The sequence below is a fragment of the Coffea arabica genome, chromosome 8e (genome assembly GCF_036785885.1).
Source record: "Coffea arabica cultivar ET-39 chromosome 8e, Coffea Arabica ET-39 HiFi, whole genome shotgun sequence".
NCBI classification, from domain to species: domain Eukaryota; kingdom Viridiplantae; phylum Streptophyta; class Magnoliopsida; order Gentianales; family Rubiaceae; genus Coffea; species Coffea arabica.
Window position 1 is genome coordinate 40,906,358 of NC_092324.1, and position 20,110 is coordinate 40,926,467.

Sequence of the window (20,110 nt, forward strand, 5' to 3'; positions counted from 1 at the left end):
TTACCTCTCCGTGTAGTTAACGGACTATTGCACAGAAGGGAGGTTATCTAGTGCGCACTTTCAAGTAATGGCTGCGAGTTCTCTTGTAAAAAAAAAAAGAGTAGAAATCAGTGATTCAAACATACCCACTTAATATCCACTAATTGAAGTGTTTAATTAGATCACTCATTTTGACGTTAAAATGTGTGCATATCCAAGTCGATTTATTTATGGGCGGTCCAATGTACTACGGTCAATCACTAAAAAGATAGTATATAATAAACTAATAAAGTATGGTTGGCTGCCGGGAACATTTAACAAATCATATTCTTATCCAGTTCCGGGAAGTTGTCATTATCGGAGAACCCCATTCCGGCTTCCATTTATGGAGACCTTTTGTATTGAACGTATTCTACATGTGGGGTCCTGATGATGCGTCTATGCACTTTTTTCTATCTACATTCCTTGTAAAGTATGAATAGTCTAGACAAATAGAGGGTAACTAGTTTAGAGTGTAAATATTCCGTCCGTTTGGAAGGTAAGTTTTTTGCCTAATTTTTTTTCTATAAGTTTTTTAATAATTTTAACTACACTTGATTAAAATAAATTGGCAAAAATGGTGGTTCTACAGTTTTATTGGCAAAAAAAATTAAAATAAAAGGAATAAGAAAAAAAATAATGAAAAATGATATTAAAAATCATTCTAAATATAAGCATACTAAACAAGGGAATTTCATTAAAATATTTAAGAGTAGTATTGTCATTTTAAATGACAAGGGAGGTATGTGCAATTTTAAAACTCGAGATTTTTAAAATTACACATACTTCCCTTGTCATTTAAAATGACAATAGGAGTGCAAACGAGTCGAGTCGACTCTACTCGACCTTTGGTCTAATCGAGTTGAGTCTCAATTCAATTTTATAAAGTTCAAACTCGAGTTCGAACTCGACGAGCTCAAAATGTAGAGGTTGAATTCAAGATTTAAAAAATAAAAAATAAATATTTTTATTTTAAAAAAAGAAATAAAATAATAATTTTTCTTAACAAAAAATTAATATTAGGTATATATATTTAATCGAGCCAACTTGCGAGCTAATGAACTGAATATTTTTTAGAATGAATTCGAACTCGAGTTCGGTCAACTCGAGCTCGATGTTGACCGAGCTCCAATTGAGCTCAGACTTGAACTACTTGCAAACAACTCAATTCCTTTGCAGCCCTAACCTCGAAGGAGCTAAATGAAAGTGTTAAAAACCTCAAGGGAGATTTCTGAAATTATCGCCTTTCAATAATTATTCTTTTTTTAGTAAGGCAGAGGTGGGATTTAAGAAATGAGGGATGGAAGGGGATTTGAATTTCAGACGTCTCTAATTCTTGTGATTTCAAATTTAATCACTAGATCAAGACATTCTTGACATTTTGGAACCTTTTTATTGTTTGTAAATACAACTGATGGTGCAACTAACTTGCTTGGCCTCCAACAACTACTTGGGTTGTTGGATCTATAAATACGTCCTTCAAGTCCTCCGGCTGATCACCAAAGTAGCCATAGTAAACAACACTTGATTAAGCTCACTTCTCCTCAACTTACCCCAACAACATGGCCTCGACCTCGACTGAAACTGTCGTCCTTTCAAACAATCAGCATGAGATAGTCCGTCAATTAGCAGATTTCCCTGAAAACATTTGGGCCGATTCTATGTCTTCATTTACTCTCGATGATCAGGTTAGATCTCCTTTTCAACTACGTGCCATAAGTTCACGATTCACCTCATGTTTTTGTTCGTAGAATATAAATTCCTTTCCTGAGTGGGAACCCAATTGGTTTCCTATATGACAGAACGAAGTGGAACTTCTGTTTGCCATTCTCATTTGATTTCGCTATTTCCTTTGGTCTTACCAATACTTCATGTAGTATATATCCCCGACATTTTTTTCCTTGTTATCAATTTCATTAATGTATAGGGGAATCGATATGTTATTATTTTTATTGAATCTTGAGTATGGGCTGTTTTTTTTTTTAACTTGCTGAAGCTCTAATAATTCAGGTTCTCAATGAAATATTAAAGAAACTAAATAAAAATCTCATTGAAGAAAGATTTGCGCGGTGCTTTCAGGGATATGATTTGTGTGCCAAAGAGATTGAAATGTTAAAGGCAGAAGTGATGAGCATGCTTTTGGCAACCAGCAAAACCATGATGGAGAAACTCAATTTTATAAATCAAATAGAAAGACTTGGTATCTTGCATCACTTTGAGGATGAGATTGAAAACCAACTTCAACAGTTTTTCAATCTGTGCACCAACTTGGGAGAGCAACAAGAATATGATTTATCTACTGTAGGACTTCAATTTCGACTCTTCAGACAACATGGTTATAATATTTCTTGTGGTATGTGAGTTTCTTACTAAATCTGTGAGGGACAAAGAAAAAAGAAAATCAGTGACAAAGTGCAAAGTAATCTATATTAAGTCATTAAATAGTAATTGTTCTAACATACTGTTTGCCTAAATATTTTGTCAAACAGACATCTTCGACCAATTCATTGATGGAAATGGTAAGTTCCAGGAATCCTTATGCAGTGACATGAAAGGTCTACTAAGTCTATATGAAGCTGCTCATGTGAGGACACATGGAGATAAGATTTTAGATGAAGCCCTTGCTTTCACAACCACTCATCTGAAACGGGGACTTTCCTATGTGGGTTCTACTCTTGCAAAACAAGTAACACATGCCCTTGAGAAGCCACTGCATAAGGGCATTTCAAGATATGAGGCCTATTGTTACATCTCCATATACGAGGAAGATGAATCTAATAACAAATTACTGCTAAGGCTTGCCAAACTGGATTACCACTTGTTACAGATGCTATATAAACAAGACCTTTGTGAGATAATAAGGTACTCCCATTGAGACACCAACTCTCGTAATGTCTAAGTCTAAGACTATATAGTAGCAACAATATCCAAAAAAGCAGGGTTTTGTTTTCATTGCTAAATCGGCTGGTAAAATGAGAATTTTAAATTACTAATTCCTTTCTCGGTTTATGTCGCCCAAGCTGGCATCTAATTATCGAAGTTTTATTAAAGACAAACCACCAAAAGAGTTAGTCAATTTAACTATCATTCGTTTTTTAATTTTTTTCTCAAGTATTACGTCAAATGTTTTTCTACATTTATATATTTGTGCTAGACAGATTCTTTAATGGTTGTACAATTATTGCTTCTTATTCTTGACGATATAGATGGGGGAAGAAATTGGACATGAGATCAAAAATTCCATATGCAAGGGAAAGATTTGTCGAATGCTACTTTTGGGCGGTTGGAACCTTTTATGAACCTAAGTACTCTTTTGCTCGACAGATGTTTGCAAAAATAGCAGTGTTTGTTGCAATAGTTGATGATGCCTATGATGCTTACGGCACTCTTGAAGAACTTAAAATTTTCACGGACGCTGTTGACAGGTATGCTTAAGATTTTCTTTTTCTTGATGATACAAAGGTTGTCTTATTGCTTATGGGTCGTGCTCAAACTTGTTATGCTTGCTTGTCCGGTTAAAGACTGTTAAACAGAATGTTTAGACTGAAAACTCAAAAAGAAAAATGATCACTTAATTGGCAGTTTAATTATGGGCCAGCAAATTGAAAAAAACAACTCTTCGCTTCTGTTCAATTACAAATAATGAATAAAATTCTTATCTCAATATTGTAATATTTAGTACCATTCAATTAATTTGGCATGAATTGAGGTGCAAATTAAGTCACTCTACCAAAAGCTGTGGAGTCTAGTAGCTAGTTCAATATTTTCTCATTGTCACCAACTCCTATCTATATTACTGAGAGCTAGATCGATACCTTACACAACACCCTTCTTTGTCACGTATTAAATAAGCTTAGTCTTTCCCAGCACTTGTTTTTGGTGGTAATAGAGAATATAGTAGAAAGATGCATTCATAGGATATAAGGATTTCGAATTCTTGTGAACTCTACTTATAGGTAAGAATTTAGGAGTTACAAATTAAATATAAAAATTTATTGATTAGATAAATCTTTCAATTAAAAAAATATATTTGTCTAGATAAGTACATCAGACATTGTCGAACGGTCATTTTGATGCAAAATAGTTCATATTGATTTTCTTTTACTCATTGGGATATTGGTATTTTCTTTAAATTTAAAAGCACCAGTGAAAACATTAGGTTCAATTTGGCTTGGTCGATACTGCATGCTAATTTTCATTATATTGGAAATTTTGCTTCTGCTGGCAGGTGGGATGGCAATGGAATCGATCAACTCCCAGAATGCTTGAAGACAACCTACATGACACTTCTGAGCCTCAATAAAGAGCTTGAGGAAATTTTAGCTAAAGAGCGAAGAACCTATGCATTCAACAAGTATATTCAAGAAGTATGGTACCATGTTCTTAATTTGATTGACTATATGTTAATGTATCTACTGTCCTATCGGTTGCTACTTGCTGGGCCGAAATAAACAGAGTAAAGTTTTCTGAGAAACCTTTTCTTTGTTTTTTTTTTAACTTCGTAGTTTTACAAGTAAACCTATTGGTGGGACTTTATAATCAAATAAATTACACCGAAGTTTAATGCATTGATATCTGATGAAGGCTATATTAAGACGCTTTAAATCTTTGATGCGTGTCAACCCATAATAAAAATTCATTATTTTAATTTCCATTGCAAATTTTATTATGTTGATTCAGTATTTCTAGTTAAATATTTCCATTCATTCATTTGTTTTTGTCAGTGGGAAAACTATACGAGGACAAGCTTCACTCAGTCAAAGTGGTTTCTTACAAATGAATTGCCACCTTTTGCTGATTACTTGAGCAATAGTCTGATCACAAGCACATACTATCTGCTGGCAGCAGCAGCTTTTCTTGGCATGGATAGTGCCTCGGAGGATGTTATCAATTGGATGTCAACTAATCCTAAACTTTTTGTCGCTTTTACGAAACATGCCAGATTGATTAATGATGTCGCCAGTCATAAGGTTTGAATTTATAGTTTCTATCTTCTTTTCTTTTTCTTTTTCTTTCGTTTTTTTTTGGGGGGGGGGGGTGGAAGAAGGGGTGGTGGTACACAGTTATTGTTCCAAAAGCTATTAACTCATTGTCTTGTTAGTTTTGTGCTAACATTATAATGGAATGTGCACAGGTACCCCGATTTCTATCTGTTCCCGCAGTAGACCTAGTATTATGTCATGATTATACTTGTTTTTAAGCCTTGTTAACTTCCTCTGCAAACCTTTGCGCAGAACATGCATGTCTTTCGTGAATCTAGTGAAATATATAGCATACAGTTCATTTTGTTAATAAAAAAATTTTGGGTACAATTTAATTAAAGGTTTAATCTAATTAAACTCTTCGCATTTGAAGTTCGAGAAAGAAAGGGGCAGTGGCACAGCCATTGAATGCTACATGAAAGACTATAATGTGTCAGAGGAAGAGGCAATGAAGAAGTTTGAAGAGATGTGTGAGGATGCTTGGAAGGTAATGAATGAAGAATGCTTAAGGCCTACTACCATTCCAAGAGAAATTTTCAAAGTGATGCTCAATCTGGCACGAATATGCGAAGTTGTTTACGACCAACGTGAAGATAAATTTACTTGTCCATCTTACCTTGAAGGCTACGTGAAGGCTTTGTTCATTGACTCCATATCGGTTTGAGGAAGACTGTGGTTCAAGTTTTATGTTTTCAAGGAATTGGCGCAATCAATGCAGTTTGAGTTGTGACATGTGACTTGTGAAGTGTGTTTTTCTGCTTTGTCTAGTCCAGTCTTTAAGCATGATAATGCAGGTTTTTATACTACTTTTGTTGTAAAATACAAGTTGAATAATATCAATGGCGAGTCGGGAGATGAAATGCCCCTTGCTTGTGTTTCCACTCCCTCTACTTGCCCTTGTGTATCAAAAAATTATAAGTTGAGTAATGCGTGCAAGATTTTGGAATTTCCTTCTGTGTATTTGCGAAATAGTTATGATAAATGCTACAACACCTTTCAAACCTAAATCTACACATTTCACAAGTTCCATAATTGGGTACAAGTCATCAACCATGTATCAGGTGTATAGATTTGATTGTAAATAAGGTACAGCATCGCAAACAGATTTTAAAAATATCAAAAGTATTAAGTGATAGTATGAGAAATTTTAGGAGAGAGGTTTCTTAAATTATCCCATATTTATTTTATGGCCATATTTTGAGTTCTCGCAAGTCTGACAGTCAAAAAAGTAAAGCCATCATAGAATTAATCCAATTAGACACGGCATTAATTCTGCCGTACTTATTTACTATGTAACAAGTTTGTGGTAATATGATTCTTGATAAGTTTTTTTATTTTTCATAATTTTAGTGTGTTTTATTACTTAGTTTTTTATGTGTCTCAGTTATTTTAAGAGTTAAATAACTAAGTTTCTAATAAAATTTACATTTAGTGGTTTAAATAATTCTAGGGATTTAAGTGATTTAAACTACATGTTTTGTAGGTTTTAATTATTCAATCATCAATTGAAATAAAGTGAGAATATATTTGCATGATTGTTGATGACTTCAAGTGATTTCTGTCGCGCCCCATTTTTTGGGGTGAAAATAAATATTTACAAAAGATGTGATTTATTTAAAAATAAGTGAAAAAAGACCTAAAATGGGACTTTAAAAATGCGAAAATTTGGGTCCAAAATTTAGTCTAAAAGAGTTTTTAAAAAAAAAGAGGAGTCGCCACTTGATATTGAATTTGGGTGTACCAAATCACCCAAAAATGTTTTTTTTGACAAAAATAAATAAAATAAAATAAAACCCTTTTCGACAACTCCAGGGTTTTGAAAAACAAGATAAAATGAGTTCAGAAGTCACAGTTAAAGAAAGGGAAGACAAAGGTTCGATTAACTCAAACCTAAAGCACCCTTTCAACCTAGTCTAAGCTAGTTGCTAGATTTAGTCAAAATTTTCCTAGTCTAACCCTTAATTTTATCACATTTGGATGTTTCCTATATGGATGCAAATATAAATTTATAAAATATCAAGAGGAACAAAATGTCCATTTAAGGGTTTAATTGATACCAATCACATTGATTGCGAAAGCCAAAATAATTCCTTGAAGGGGTCAAAAGCATACATGAATGAAATTCAGAGAAAAGAAAAGAAACTTAAATTATGTATCTAGATATAAGTGACCAAAGAATAGAAATACAACATAATGGGTACGGGAGACAAAAACTCATGACATAACTTTCTTATACATGGATTAATGGGTATTTAAACTAAAAAGTTATAATCACCCATTTCCATGTTCAAAAATAATTCTCCTAATATGAACAAACAAATGAACTAACTTATTATACAATTTCTTAAATGAGATGCAATTCTAAATGTTGTAATTAACACATATAGAGGATAGGGGTAAAATAATAAGGAATATCATGCAAATGAGAAATGATCCTAAAAATGAAAATATGCATGAAAATGTAATGAATATCACACGAAGATGAATCTAATGCATAAACAATCTAAGAGTCTAGCATTGGACTAGCAAGTAAACGGAGGGGGAAAAACCACAACTAGCATTGGACTAGTGTGGTAACGTCACGCATTAATAATATATAATAAGACAAATAGGCATAAATTAAAACAAATAAACACATAAGAGCACGTAGCACGTAACACATAAGCATAATATCTAGATGCAAAAATCCTAAAGAAAGCGGGTAAGCCATTAACACATAAGTCACATAAACACGCAACCTACCTATTACATCGGGGAGCCTAACTACAATCTAAATGGGGAAAGTATAATAAAATAAACCTATTTATCCTATTTATTACATTGGTCTATCTAATTACAATTTTTGTAAAAAATATTACCTATCTATTACATCTTGAGGTATTTAAACACCTCTCAAATAATTAAAAATTAACTAAACAAACATAAGAAAATTCAAATGAACATTTAAATCAAATAAATAAAGCATATGGAAATATATAAACACATATAAACACTTAGGAGCACATAAGAGCACGTAATTGATATTGAAATAATAATAATAGAGGTACCTCCCTTTTGAAGTGGTGACCTAATGGAGTTACATGGCCCTATTTATACTCAAAATAAACAAAAGAATCATAGCACCAATTTAATTGAAAAATAACAATAATGATAAGAAATTCATCTTAATATGTCTAAACGCCTAGAAATTTAAGAACAACTAAAAATTACAAGTTAAATATATTCAAAAGTAACATAATTAGCTATTAAAGAAAAGAAACAATCATAATAAAGAGAGTCTAAATTCAGTAGGGATTGAATTGCAAAAATTAAAAAACTTTTGGAGGTAAAAATATAATTTTCTAAAGTTTAGAGGCCAAAATTAAATAAAAGATAAAGTTAAGGGACCAAAGTACAATTAATTTAAGAACCTAAATAAAAGAAATTTAAAATGTTCTGAGCCACAGTGAAACTACTCCAAACATCAGGGGCTAAAGTGCAAATCCGTTTCTGGTCTCTTAGGAAACAAGGCCACTGGGCCAAATTTTGTTTATTTTCTGGGCCAAAAATCCCTTCAGCCCAAACGAAACCCGAAAAGAAATAAACCAAAATCCATGCCCAAAACCCAACCCAAAATAACCACCAGCCCATCAGAATAAAAAAAACATTAGCCCATTCTTTTATTGAGTAAATCTTTCCTACACTGACGGTGTATACACTATCATCGTTAGATTCATGACATGTGTGTAAAAGTTGAATTTCAAATTCAAATTTTACATAGTTGTCAATAATCCAACGCTGATAGTGTATACACTGTCAGTGTAGGAAAGATTAATCCTTCTTTTTTTATTTCCCTTCTCTTTTTTTTTTCTTCTTTTCTTTCTTCTTCCCTTCCTTCTGTTTATTCTTCTTCCCCGGCGACCTGAAGCTCCTCGCACCGCCGGGCGCCGGCGAATTTTTCCGGTTACAAAAAATTATCAGCATACACACCCCAACTCGATTTTTCGCGTAGAATCCGTTTTTCAAGTTAGTTTTTACAAAAAATGACCCGAAAATGGCCAAAATAGCAAAAGTCAGTCCAGTTTTTATTTTCTTAAAACCCTTAAACCTTCACCAAAAATCATAAAAAATTATGCCAAAACCCTCCTTATAACTTCTACATTACAACTATAATTTTAATTTGACAAGAAAATAACATAAAAAGGCTAAATTAAAGCAAAACAGCCCTTAAAAATTCATTTTCTTTCGTTGCCTTTTAGACTACAAAATTAACACAAAACTTAATTAAACAAACTCCTCAAACCAGTAACTAGTCATGATTATTCATTTTAACAACAATACATGTACAAAATTAACATTTTAATCCGATTTTCCATCTTGGCATTTTTTCAAACAGTTAATACGCATACATAAGAAACATTTCCTTTCCTAAATATGGTTCATGCCATTTCCCAAATTTTTAACAATACAACAGCAACAATGCAAGGCAGCAAAAACAGGAGAAAATAAGTAACGAAATATGAATTTAATGTGAAAAACAAAACTGAAAAAAAAAAAGAAAAAAAAATACCTCTAGAATATTGCAGTCACTTGGTTGAGCTTTGTGGTGAAATTCCTAAATCTAATGGTGTGACCGCTAGTTCCCCCCTTTTGTTTGATTTGGGGATGGGTGTGTGAACTTAAGAGAAGCAAAGAGGGACCGAGAGTTGGGGTCCTGGGTTTGAGTTGTTTGTGTTGTTTTTAAGAAAATGAGAGGGAGCCTTGAGAAAGAGCCGAGAGAGTGAATTGAGGGAGGATTTTTTTTACTTCTCTGATGGTCTCTTTTCTATCTGGGCGGCACAAGAAAAAGCTGAGACCGTCCATTTGAGGGGAGAGTTGGAGTTTGTGTGTGTGTGTTTGGTAAAAATTATGTTTTCTACCAAAGACAAGAGGGAACCATGGGATCAAAATGATGAAATTTCCAATTGAAAAGAAAGGTTAAAAGAATTGAGTGTAGGAATGGGTTAAGTGTATTTGGCGTGAAAAATGATGAAAATGTGTAAATTAGTCATGATTTTTGATTTTTGATTTTTGATTTTGATTTTGATTTTTTTTTCTTTTTTTTCCTTAAGATAAAACTGTAAAAATGAGAAAGAAAAACACATTAAAATACAAGACGATAAATAATTCATTAAATAAAACAAAATTCAAGAAAACATTAAAATTTGACAAAAATTTGGCAAAATTTGGCAAAATTTGGAGTGACATGAAGTGCAATGAAGTGCAATATGATAAAAAATATGAAATGCAATCATGTTCAAAGAAGAAAAGGTTTGGTTGCCCGGGCATACTTTGATTCAGCTATAACTCGAGTTACAAACATTTTATTAAAATGATTTTTGAACCATTTTAAATTTAAGACACAAGACTACATTTCTTAACAAGAATTGAAATCAAATTCATGCATTTTCATGGTCAAAAGACTGAAATACAGAGTTATATTTTTGCTGCCAAAATCTGGAACAGGACTGCTGACCAGTCAAGTGTATTTCCGTTATTTCTCAACCTACAAAGTTTCAAATAACATGATTCTTGATGCATTGAAAAGGCAACTCAAAGAGATATAACTTTTATGTTTTGTAAAAGTTTTAGTTTAGCTTTCATTATCAAGAAATTTGTAGTTCAATCTGATGTAAAAACAGAGCAATTTTGAGGATTCATCAGAAAATGCTGAACTTACAATGTAATAAAAATGTGGACCAGAAAATGCAGATCTCACCCATTTTTTCGCCATTGTTTTCTCCCTTCAACTCAGCAACTTGCACAGCAAGTCATAGCTTGTTGACACAAGCTTTTTGACTACTTTTTTTAGAAAGATTTCAGTTGGTTCTACCTAAAAAGATCTTGGAAACTTCAAGAAGCAAACTTTGGGAATCTCCTGGAGTAATTTGCATCAACTTTAACAAAAGTTGTTTGGAACAAATTCATCTATAAATAGAGGTTTTGGAGAACTTGTTTTGTTACTTTGGAGCTTAGAGGAACTACCATAAAGCTGTAGTTTTTCACTAGATTTCCTTAGCTCATTAGCTTAATGTAGGATTAGTATAATTTTATCCAATCTTTGCATATAGCTAAACATAGATGAAGTTGAGGATGAAAATTGAGAGTTTGGAATTATGCGACAAGTAGCTAAACATAGATGAAGTTGAGGATGAAGATTAAGAGTTTGAAACTTATGCGACAAGGGTAGCATCTCTTCTATCACTTGATTTCTTGTATTAATTCTTATGTTTGGTTATAATACAAATTTGGCTCTTATTTCCCTTTATTTTATGTTTTACTAGTTTGTATACTTAGGAAATGGATGAATTGCTATGATTGTCATGTGAGCTTTCCATGGTTATTTGAACTTATTTCTTGAGCACATTATTTTAACACTTTTGCTATTATAATCATGATTAATTGGCCATTAATTGTGATTATCTAAAGATGTTGTTTCATCAATGAAATTTGGGATTCAATATTAGTTCATGAAAGTGTTAAATCTAGAGACTTAATTCACTAATGTAGAGTTGCATCTTTGTAACTTTAACCATATAATTTTATAGAATCTAATGAATGTATAGTTAGTTTCATATCACGTTAGTAGGTATGGAGTAGTTTTATTGCATGATTGTAGTATATATTTACTTGCTTTATTTGTGATCGTTTAACTAATAAAGGAGTTTGAATTACACTGGCAATTAACAATCTTACCTACGAAATCAACACTCAAATATTCACTATACTCGTATACGATTTGTGCACTTGCAGTAGTGACAGTTTGAATTATATTTAAAACTTTGAAGCAATCAAAGTTTAAAGTCCCTACGCATTAATTCTCTTGTGGATTTGATTGTCAGTAAGGTACAGCCATCACAAGTTTAATCCATTCGTCCTGCTATATGATCAACCTGTATTTTATGACTTCGGCTAAGTAGGGCTAAACTTAGTCTCTAACATTAAGCATGATTAAAAAATGGGCTAAGTTTGGGCAGCCAGGTTTAACTTAATCAAGGTACACTGCCTCTAACTATATTGAAAGTGTAATCCTTGTGTTCGCGTTATTTTCCAGCAGCCTATGAACCAAAATCGATATTGTCTAACTTGAGAATTGTAAAGTTGTTGAGCCTGCCGTAAAAGATTAATGTAGAAAATGTAAGGACGAACTCATAAATATGAAAAAACGAGAGTAACAAGCCTAGCAATTTGACTTACACAGCCAATTTATTATTCATTTGCCTTGAGGGTCATTAAGAACTTAAAATTAGCGACAGAGTACAGGGTTATGTAAATTAGATTAGGTTCTCTACTCCTAATTTTAGAGATGATTTGATAAGCTTTTCCTTCAAAAACTTAACTTGCAATGCAAAAGTGAGATAGAACTTGAATTCAAGATATGAAACGAAAGGTACAAGGCTTCCTAATATCTATATCAAATACGGGAATTTTATAGGATGTAAATGTAGTGCATTTATATATATAAGTTACTAGTTAATTATGTTATTTGAACTTTATCCTGAGTAGAAACTACTTAATTTTGCTCTTCTATTGTTCTAATAGGTGAAGATCTCAATTAGAGAGAAAATGGACTAGAAATGTGGCGTGAAGAAGCAATGGAAGAAGAAGAAGTCAAGAGAAAGAGGTTCGGCGGGATTGATATATTTCAGCATTTTGGCGATAACTTGAGCAACCAAAATTAGATTGAGATGATTCTTAATTCATTTTGAAGTTAAAAGAACGTTATACAATTCTTATGAGACATTAAATTTTGGTTCTCACGTTTTCATGACCAAAAGTCCAAATTACTGAAGTATAGTTGCGCTGCAATATTCTTCCAATCAGTTCTTAGTATTTTGGGCATATCTCAACGTCCATACCTCCAAATAACATGATTCTTATGGCATTGGAAAGCTAATTCAAAGGATTATAATTTTTATGTTTTGAACAAGAGCTGATTCGGCCTCATTGATGGTGTTTTTGAGCTTCAAAGTTAGATCCTATTTGTAACTAAATAAATGATTCAATCCATATTTATTTATGTCCCTAAGAAGTAGGATTTAATTCGAATCATATTCATTTTTTCCGAAAACCATAAAAAACTGAGATTGACCTTTTTGTCCATAAAATAACTGTATATGGGTCACGTGGTGATTTTCAAGTCAAAAGTGGTAAGAAACTTCGGTTGGGATCAAATTTTGCTAACTTAGATTTATAAAGGATGTAAACTTAATATTTGAAAAGTGAAGGACAAAAAATTCATTTGATTAAATGTGAATGATGTTTTTAATGACTTTTCAATTTTAATAATCGAAGAATAACTTTCTATCCACTGTATCCTTGTAAAAAAGTATTATCTTTTATACACCATATTTCTAGTAAAGCAGCCTTCATCTTTTTCTATTGTTTTCTAGTTTTGGAACATATTTAATATAGTAGCTCAGTATCTCATGCTGGAGATCCAGGAAAATTGTTAGTCACATGATTGAAAGACAAATTCCAAAGAGGATTGCGTATGAAATATGTCACAGAAAGGTGATAATTTAGGTTAATCCATGCTGCAAAGAAGCAACGCGAGGGAATGCGTCCATTTTTTTTTTTAGCCAAAGTTTTATATGCAGATTAAGTAGTGCTTAACATATTCAAAACTATGATACTTCTTCCATCAAGCATGATTAATTGCAAGATAACACCCGGACACTTCAAGGAGTTATAAATAATGTACGATGCAATCATGCAAACAGAACTTATAGTAGCATTATATGAGAAAAACCAAAATTTCTGGCCCTAGCCCCCTTCTTCCGCCCTTCCCTTGATATTTCTGCAACCGCTTAAACTTAAAGAATTAAATTCTTTCTGCAACATAAGTAGTACACCATCTGTCCTATTAAAAGTGTCATACTTTCCATTTTAAAATATTTCAAAACATTTGTCATATTAGAAAAATCAAAACACTTTTTAGTTTCTCTTTCAAATATAGCCCTTCTTTCTAATCATATGCATGTTACCATTCAAATTTAAATTTTGAATTTGTGGGGGTAAAATTGAAAAGAGAAGCACCAATATCACAATCAAATCACTATTTTAAAAAAAATTGAATTCCCCAAATATGACTAAATAATTGGGACGGAGGGAGTACATAGAAAGATTAAGTAATAAGTATTTATTTTGTAAGTTTTTAGTGTATTTTATTACTTAACTTTTGGTGTATTTTTAGGATAAAAGGACGAAAATTGGCTTCTTTAAACAATTATTTATTCAAGTTGTTAATTTTAGCCAAAACTTGCATTTGAGCAATTTAATATGCACATTTATAGTCTTTGCAGTTTTTTGGTGCATGGATGTTTGATTTGAATCAATGTGAAGTCGACGTTATACAATGGAGCTGATTCGAAGATGATTCTAGCATGAAATCGAAGTGAAATATGAACAAAAGTTGGAAACAATGCAATCTAAAATATGGACGACGCCTGTGTCTTACCCATGATTGAAGATCAACTTTTCAAAAGTTGAAACGAGAATCAAAATTTTTGGTTCATTTTTGTTAATAAGAAGGGCAATAATGTTAGTCACACGTGGCACAATTTGTCACCAAACTCATTTTTGTTGAGCAGGAATTAGTTTTTCCCCTGTGTCTTACCCATGAGGCATAGAACATTGCTAGGACAGTTGCCCTAGTTACGCAAATGTTTTGTAAAGGCTAAATCATCAATACAAATCAAGTGACATTTTGTTAAAGGAAAAAAAAAAAAGGAACAATTGAGTCAGGCAGGTCAATTGAAGCTTCATGAATTGATCAAATTACCCTCCATATGCTATATGAAAATTTCATAAGAATTTGGGCAAACTTTTGAATTAATAAAATGAGTCAAGATAAACTCTAGATAATATCACTTACAGAAAAGCCTTTAGAATAAAACACAATGCAACTAACAATCACATTTTCTCAATACATTTTTTAGTGGTAACAACGATACAAAAAGTAGTTGTGGTATACATGTGTGTGTGTGTATTATAATAAACTTCAATTATGATAGGAAACCAAAAGCTACGTAAAATTATAATTTTTAGTGATGTGGGGAATACCTTAGATTGTTTTCAAAAAGATTTTCATAAAAAATAAGTATATAGAAAATTTGACAGTTAAACACTTTGGGGTAATATAGTTACTTTACAAAATCATGTGATTCGTACATGGTCTATCCAACCAGATATTGGGCTTTTTAATCCAATTGTAGTTGAGGGAGAAAATTATAACAGCACAAGTGGCAAATTGGTTCAACTAAATAGTTAGGAGGCAATGCGAAGGAAATGCAACTTTTTAGGGGGTTCATTGGAATGGGCCATTATTTACTTACATTGGGGCGACTTTTCGATTAGTTGGGCTTAACTCAACCTACACATTCTCATATTTAAACAGGCCTAATAGTTCTGCCTCGTACTTTGGTCAATTTGCCTTTATTGAGGTACAATATATTTAGGGGCCAAGGGGCACAAATCTGTCTTTTTAGGCCCATTGACACTCTTACTGGTCGGCATTTAGCGCAAGACAGCCTAGAATGGATTGAGGATCATAATTCTGTTTTGAAAATCTATACGAATGATCGTAATTGAAAGTCTATTACCCATTCTGTCTTGAGGATCATTTTTTTAATGGTAAATCTCTTAGAGTAAATATTATATACACTAATAGTTTATACACTATCACCGTTGGATCCATGACATATGTATAAGTTGGAGTTCATATTTAAATTTTGCATAATTGTCATTCATCCAATACTGACATTGTATACACCGTCAGTGTAGGAAAAATTAATTTAATATCTTACCATTTAAAAAGATGTTCTATTACCCATGCAATTATGAGATAAACAAAATTTGAATTTGAAATTTAACTTTTACACATGTGTTATTGATCTAACGATGATAGTGTATACACTATCAGTATATATATGATTTACTGGTTCAAAATATATGTTGAAAGAAAGTCCCTGTAGCTATCATGTTCTATATGAATTAATAGGCAAAAGTTCATTTTATTGTCTTATCTCGTGTAGATTCTGTCAATTAAAATGTTGTAATCATTTCCCTCAAAAAAAAAAAGGACTGCTATTGTTTTTAAAGCTTATTTATAACAAATTTTAATGTTTAATTCAATTTTAGATTCTAAAAAGTTACCAGTCACTAAACTTCTCTAAAATCTTATTTTCCTATTTTTCTTACTATATGGATGAAATTTTCCATAAGTTCAGTGGCCGATGGTAAAACGGTTTACCTTAGTTTTCACCTTGATAAGACTGAAAAGTATAAAAAAAAATACTGAAATTTATTGAATACTTTAGAGTATGCGTGTACTATACAACTACTCAGAGGTGGTGTTTTGTGAAATAAAGGAAGACTTTATTGCCTCCGAAACAAACGTCTTCCAGCTCCATTTCCATAATTTCCTTTCTCACACCTTTATCTCTCCGCGATCTTTTTCGTGGCTTGATCAAATTTACATTGTTCAAAGTAGGTGGGTTAAATTTCTGACAGCTGAGCTGCTGGTTATCATATTGCTTTGGATATACTTGACGATATTATCCATTTATTTAAATAAAAGTATGATAAAATGAAATTAAACACTCTATTAATATTTATATATCTTTCTAAATGCAATAATTAGTATCTAAAAATGCTTTATTATATATTTTACATATACTAAAATTACTATTTTACATTTATAAATATTAAATTAAATTCATCGGTTCAATCAGTGATCTATTAACTTAGTCCCTCTATCGCGTTCCTTGCCGGATCAAGTTTAATAACTATGAGTTTTATGTATATTTGCTCAATAATATATATATATATATTTTTTTTTACCACTGTCAGGCCGGGCTGGTCACCAAAAATCTCAAATCATGCTAAGCATCACATGAATATCATTTTGTTTACACTTCTTCAATTTTTTTGGTAAGTTACGTGTTTATTGCCCACTTGGCAACTTAACCGCCCCACCCTGAGTGCTCTTATGGACTTGCAACTAATGGACAAACGGAGGCGATGGTGTCATCAAGGAAAACCGACCACACAATTGGTTGCCCCTCTATACATCTACCCGGTATTCAAACAAACATGAATTGATAGACTAATCGATCTATAGCCTTCAATTGCTTCGTGAATACGTGGTACAAACTAGGTAAATTGCTCATAACCCTCTGCTTTTACATGGTGCTGTTAAGTTTCAAAATATCTGCATAATGCTCTTACAGTTTCATGTAAAACAAAAAGTTGATAAAAATTAGTCTGCCTAACATTATTAGTTGAAATGCTAGTATAGCCTTACTTAACCATTAAAGTGAATAAGTCTAATTATTTTGCATCTATGGATAGATGTACAATCACAAGGGAGTTAGTAGATATTTATATAAAATCATTGATAAGGCGTAATTTGTTATTAATTTTATAGTTAATTTCCCTATTTGTCCTTGCCAAATACTGGGCCTGTTTGGAACCTAAATTTATTGGGAGTTTGTCTAAAACTTTACTGTAGTGCACTGTAGAAGTTTTTGTAAGGTGAAAAACTTTTTTATAGAAGCTTTTGTAATGTGAAAAATTTTGTAGAAATTTTTGTAATGTGAAATTTTTTTTTTTCCTTTTCTTTTTTTTCTTTTTCTTTTTCTTTCTTTCCTTTTTCTTTTCTTTCCTCTCTTCTTCTTCTTCTTCTTCCTTCCCCCTCCCCCTTCCCCGTTACCTCTGCCTCCCACCTCCAGCACCTCCGCCAGCACCACCTCTCTTCTTTTTATTTTTTTTCTTTTCTCCTTTCCCCTCCTCCCTCTCCCTCCCCCACCACCCCTTTCCTTCCCTTTCCCCCGCCACCCCCCTTGGGCCGCCACCCTCCTATGCCCACCATCCCTTTCCTCCCCTCTGCCCCGCCACCCCCTCTGCCCCTTCCTTCTCTCCCCCGCCACCCTCTCTGCCCCTTTCTTTTTTTCACATTTTCCCTCTCCCTCTCCTCTCGTCTTCTCTCCTTGCTCTTGCTGGCAGATGAAGCAGCGAAATGAAATTTTTTTTTTTGGGCAATTTTCCTTCTCCCCCTCCTCCCCTTCCCCCGCCACCGTCACCCTTCCCCGTGCGATCTGGTCTAGCGACTACATCAGCCAGGGGGAAAGGGGAAGGGGAAGGGGAAGGGGAAGGGGAAGGGTAGTGGGGGAGGAGTGGGGGAGACGCAGAGAGTAAAAAAAAAGACAGAGGGGAGGATGGCAGGGGAGGAAGAGGGGGAGAGGGAAAAAGGGCAAAAAAAAAAAGAAGACAGGCACCGGAAGAGGTGATCGGCGGCGGAGGTGGTGGTGGGTTGGGGTGGGGGAGGAAGAAGAAGAAGAGAAGGGGAAGGGAATTTTTTTTTTTTTGTGTTTTGAATATTTTAAGTGTGTAGGTAAAAAATTTTGAGAAGTTTTTTGGGGTTCCTATAACAAAAGTTGTTAAAAAATTAGTAAGTAAAAAACTTGTCCAAAAACCTGGCTTCCAAACAGGCCCACTGTTTTAATTGTTAACATTTACTTATATTTGGTATTTGGACCTAATTTCAGGAAATGGAGCAGAAAAGTGCTAAAAAAGGAGATCTTCTTGAGAAAAATTCTCCACACGTGGGAAGCTTCCAAGATATTTACAAATCTGGCTCCACATTGTGCTACAACGGAGTCCTTTCCTTTTGATGACTAGGAGTTTACTAGTATTAGGGAGTTCTACTAGAAGTAGGAAACGAAATACAAGGAACATTGGGTAGTGTTTTACCTTTTGTCTTCTTTTCCTTACTCGGCAAGGAGCAAAAAAAAAAGAAAGTTAGTCATTGTTTAGATTGGGAAGAGTCGATTCTTTTGTATGGTGTCCCGTTTCTTCGTTTCTTTGTTGTCGACTTTTTCCATCTCTTCTATTAGGACTACTGGAACACAGTTTTATTATTCTTCTTGATTGTTATAGAAAAATTGATGACTTTGAAATCAATTGACTCACGTGGACATTTTCTCATGAGGCGTGGCTAAGCTTTTTATCTAGTCAAGGATCAATGCGACAACGCGGTCCCAAATATCTGTGAGATCGTATTAGTTTTCATGCGTTCCTTAATTTGTTGATAATTGCACGTTTTCGACTTGAATTTCGATGGGATTACTTTATTAATTGGATGTCAATTTCAAGGTGACTTGTTAATCTCCTGCCAAATTAATTAATTAAATCCGTTATTGTTTAATCGATTAATATCAGTGGCAACTAGCGTCTATACATACTAGGGGAACGTGCAATCTGATCTAAATAACTCTCGTAACGTGTTATTGATTAGGGTTAAACTTTTCTAATTCTTAACGCAATTAGAAAATTAATTCCTACAGTTGTACCTAGGAGTGTTTCCTGGTTAGGGGTAATTAATGGTCGTACCTTGGTTATTGATAAACTAAGGAAAAGGTGGTCACCATAGTTCGTCGGCGACTATAACTAACCTATTAATAAATTAAGTGAACCTCTCTTGCATTAATGATCGGATGAGCGGACTGTGTCTGAGAATTTGTATCCTTAGGTAGAATTCGTCTATTATTGATTTAATTCCTGTCTACATTCGTATTAGTTAATTGTTTATTTTTTGTTAAATTGTTAAATTGCTCTTATTTTTATTCCGATAAAAATCCCCGCATCCCGAACTTGAAAAGAAACAAATTTTCTCCAGTTCCTGAGGATACGACCCTGCTTGCCCTGTTTACAAATCAATAATTTCTTGTGAATAAGCAATCTCATTCTGGTATATCGGATTAAGCAAACTCTTCAGGAATAGGGTGAATCAAGTAATCCATTGCACACCTAGAGTCCCTATTCCAGTACTTAGAATTTGGATTTGATTATTCCGATTGGCAACTAGGTTTATTTTTATTATTGCACAACATCGACAAACCTATCAATTTTTGACGCCATTGTCGGGGACTAGCGTTAGTTATTTGTTCCTTTTTAAGTTCATTCTTGTTTTAATTTTCTGGTATTTTTCTAGTGTATGCCTCGTTCTTTTTGTACAGGCGAACTAATCTTCAACCCCGAAGTAGAGAAAACTGCGCGGAGAACACGGAAAGAGACCAAACAGTTCAGAG

At 33.3% G+C, this 20,110-nt stretch overlaps 1 protein-coding gene across 1 annotated transcript; it reads left to right on the top strand.

The window, feature by feature from the left end:
- The first annotated feature begins 1,580 nt into the window (after positions 1-1,580).
- Positions 1,581-5,885, top strand: LOC113706744 (viridiflorene synthase-like). Its single transcript, XM_072061088.1, has 7 exons — positions 1,581-1,706; positions 2,029-2,371; positions 2,508-2,880; positions 3,225-3,443; positions 4,247-4,385; positions 4,743-4,988; positions 5,374-5,885. The coding sequence occupies exons 1-7, from the start codon at positions 1,581-1,583 to the stop codon at positions 5,662-5,664; spliced, it is 1,737 nt and encodes a 578-aa protein (XP_071917189.1). The 3' UTR covers positions 5,665-5,885.
- The last annotated feature ends 14,225 nt before the right edge of the window (positions 5,886-20,110 follow it).

What these genes read in the sequence shown, in the direction of transcription:
- LOC113706744 (XM_072061088.1), top strand. Translation starts at nt 1,581, where the DNA reads ATGGCCTCGACCTCGACTGAAACTGTCGTCCTTTCAAACAATCAGCAT. An exon ending in CATTTACTCTCGATGATCAG is followed by an intron (nt 1,707 to 2,028) that starts GTTAGATCTCCT and finishes CTAATAATTCAG; the next exon opens with GTTCTCAATGAAATATTAAA. An exon ending in TGGTTATAATATTTCTTGTG is followed by an intron (nt 2,372 to 2,507) that starts GTATGTGAGTTT and finishes TTTGTCAAACAG; the next exon opens with ACATCTTCGACCAATTCATT.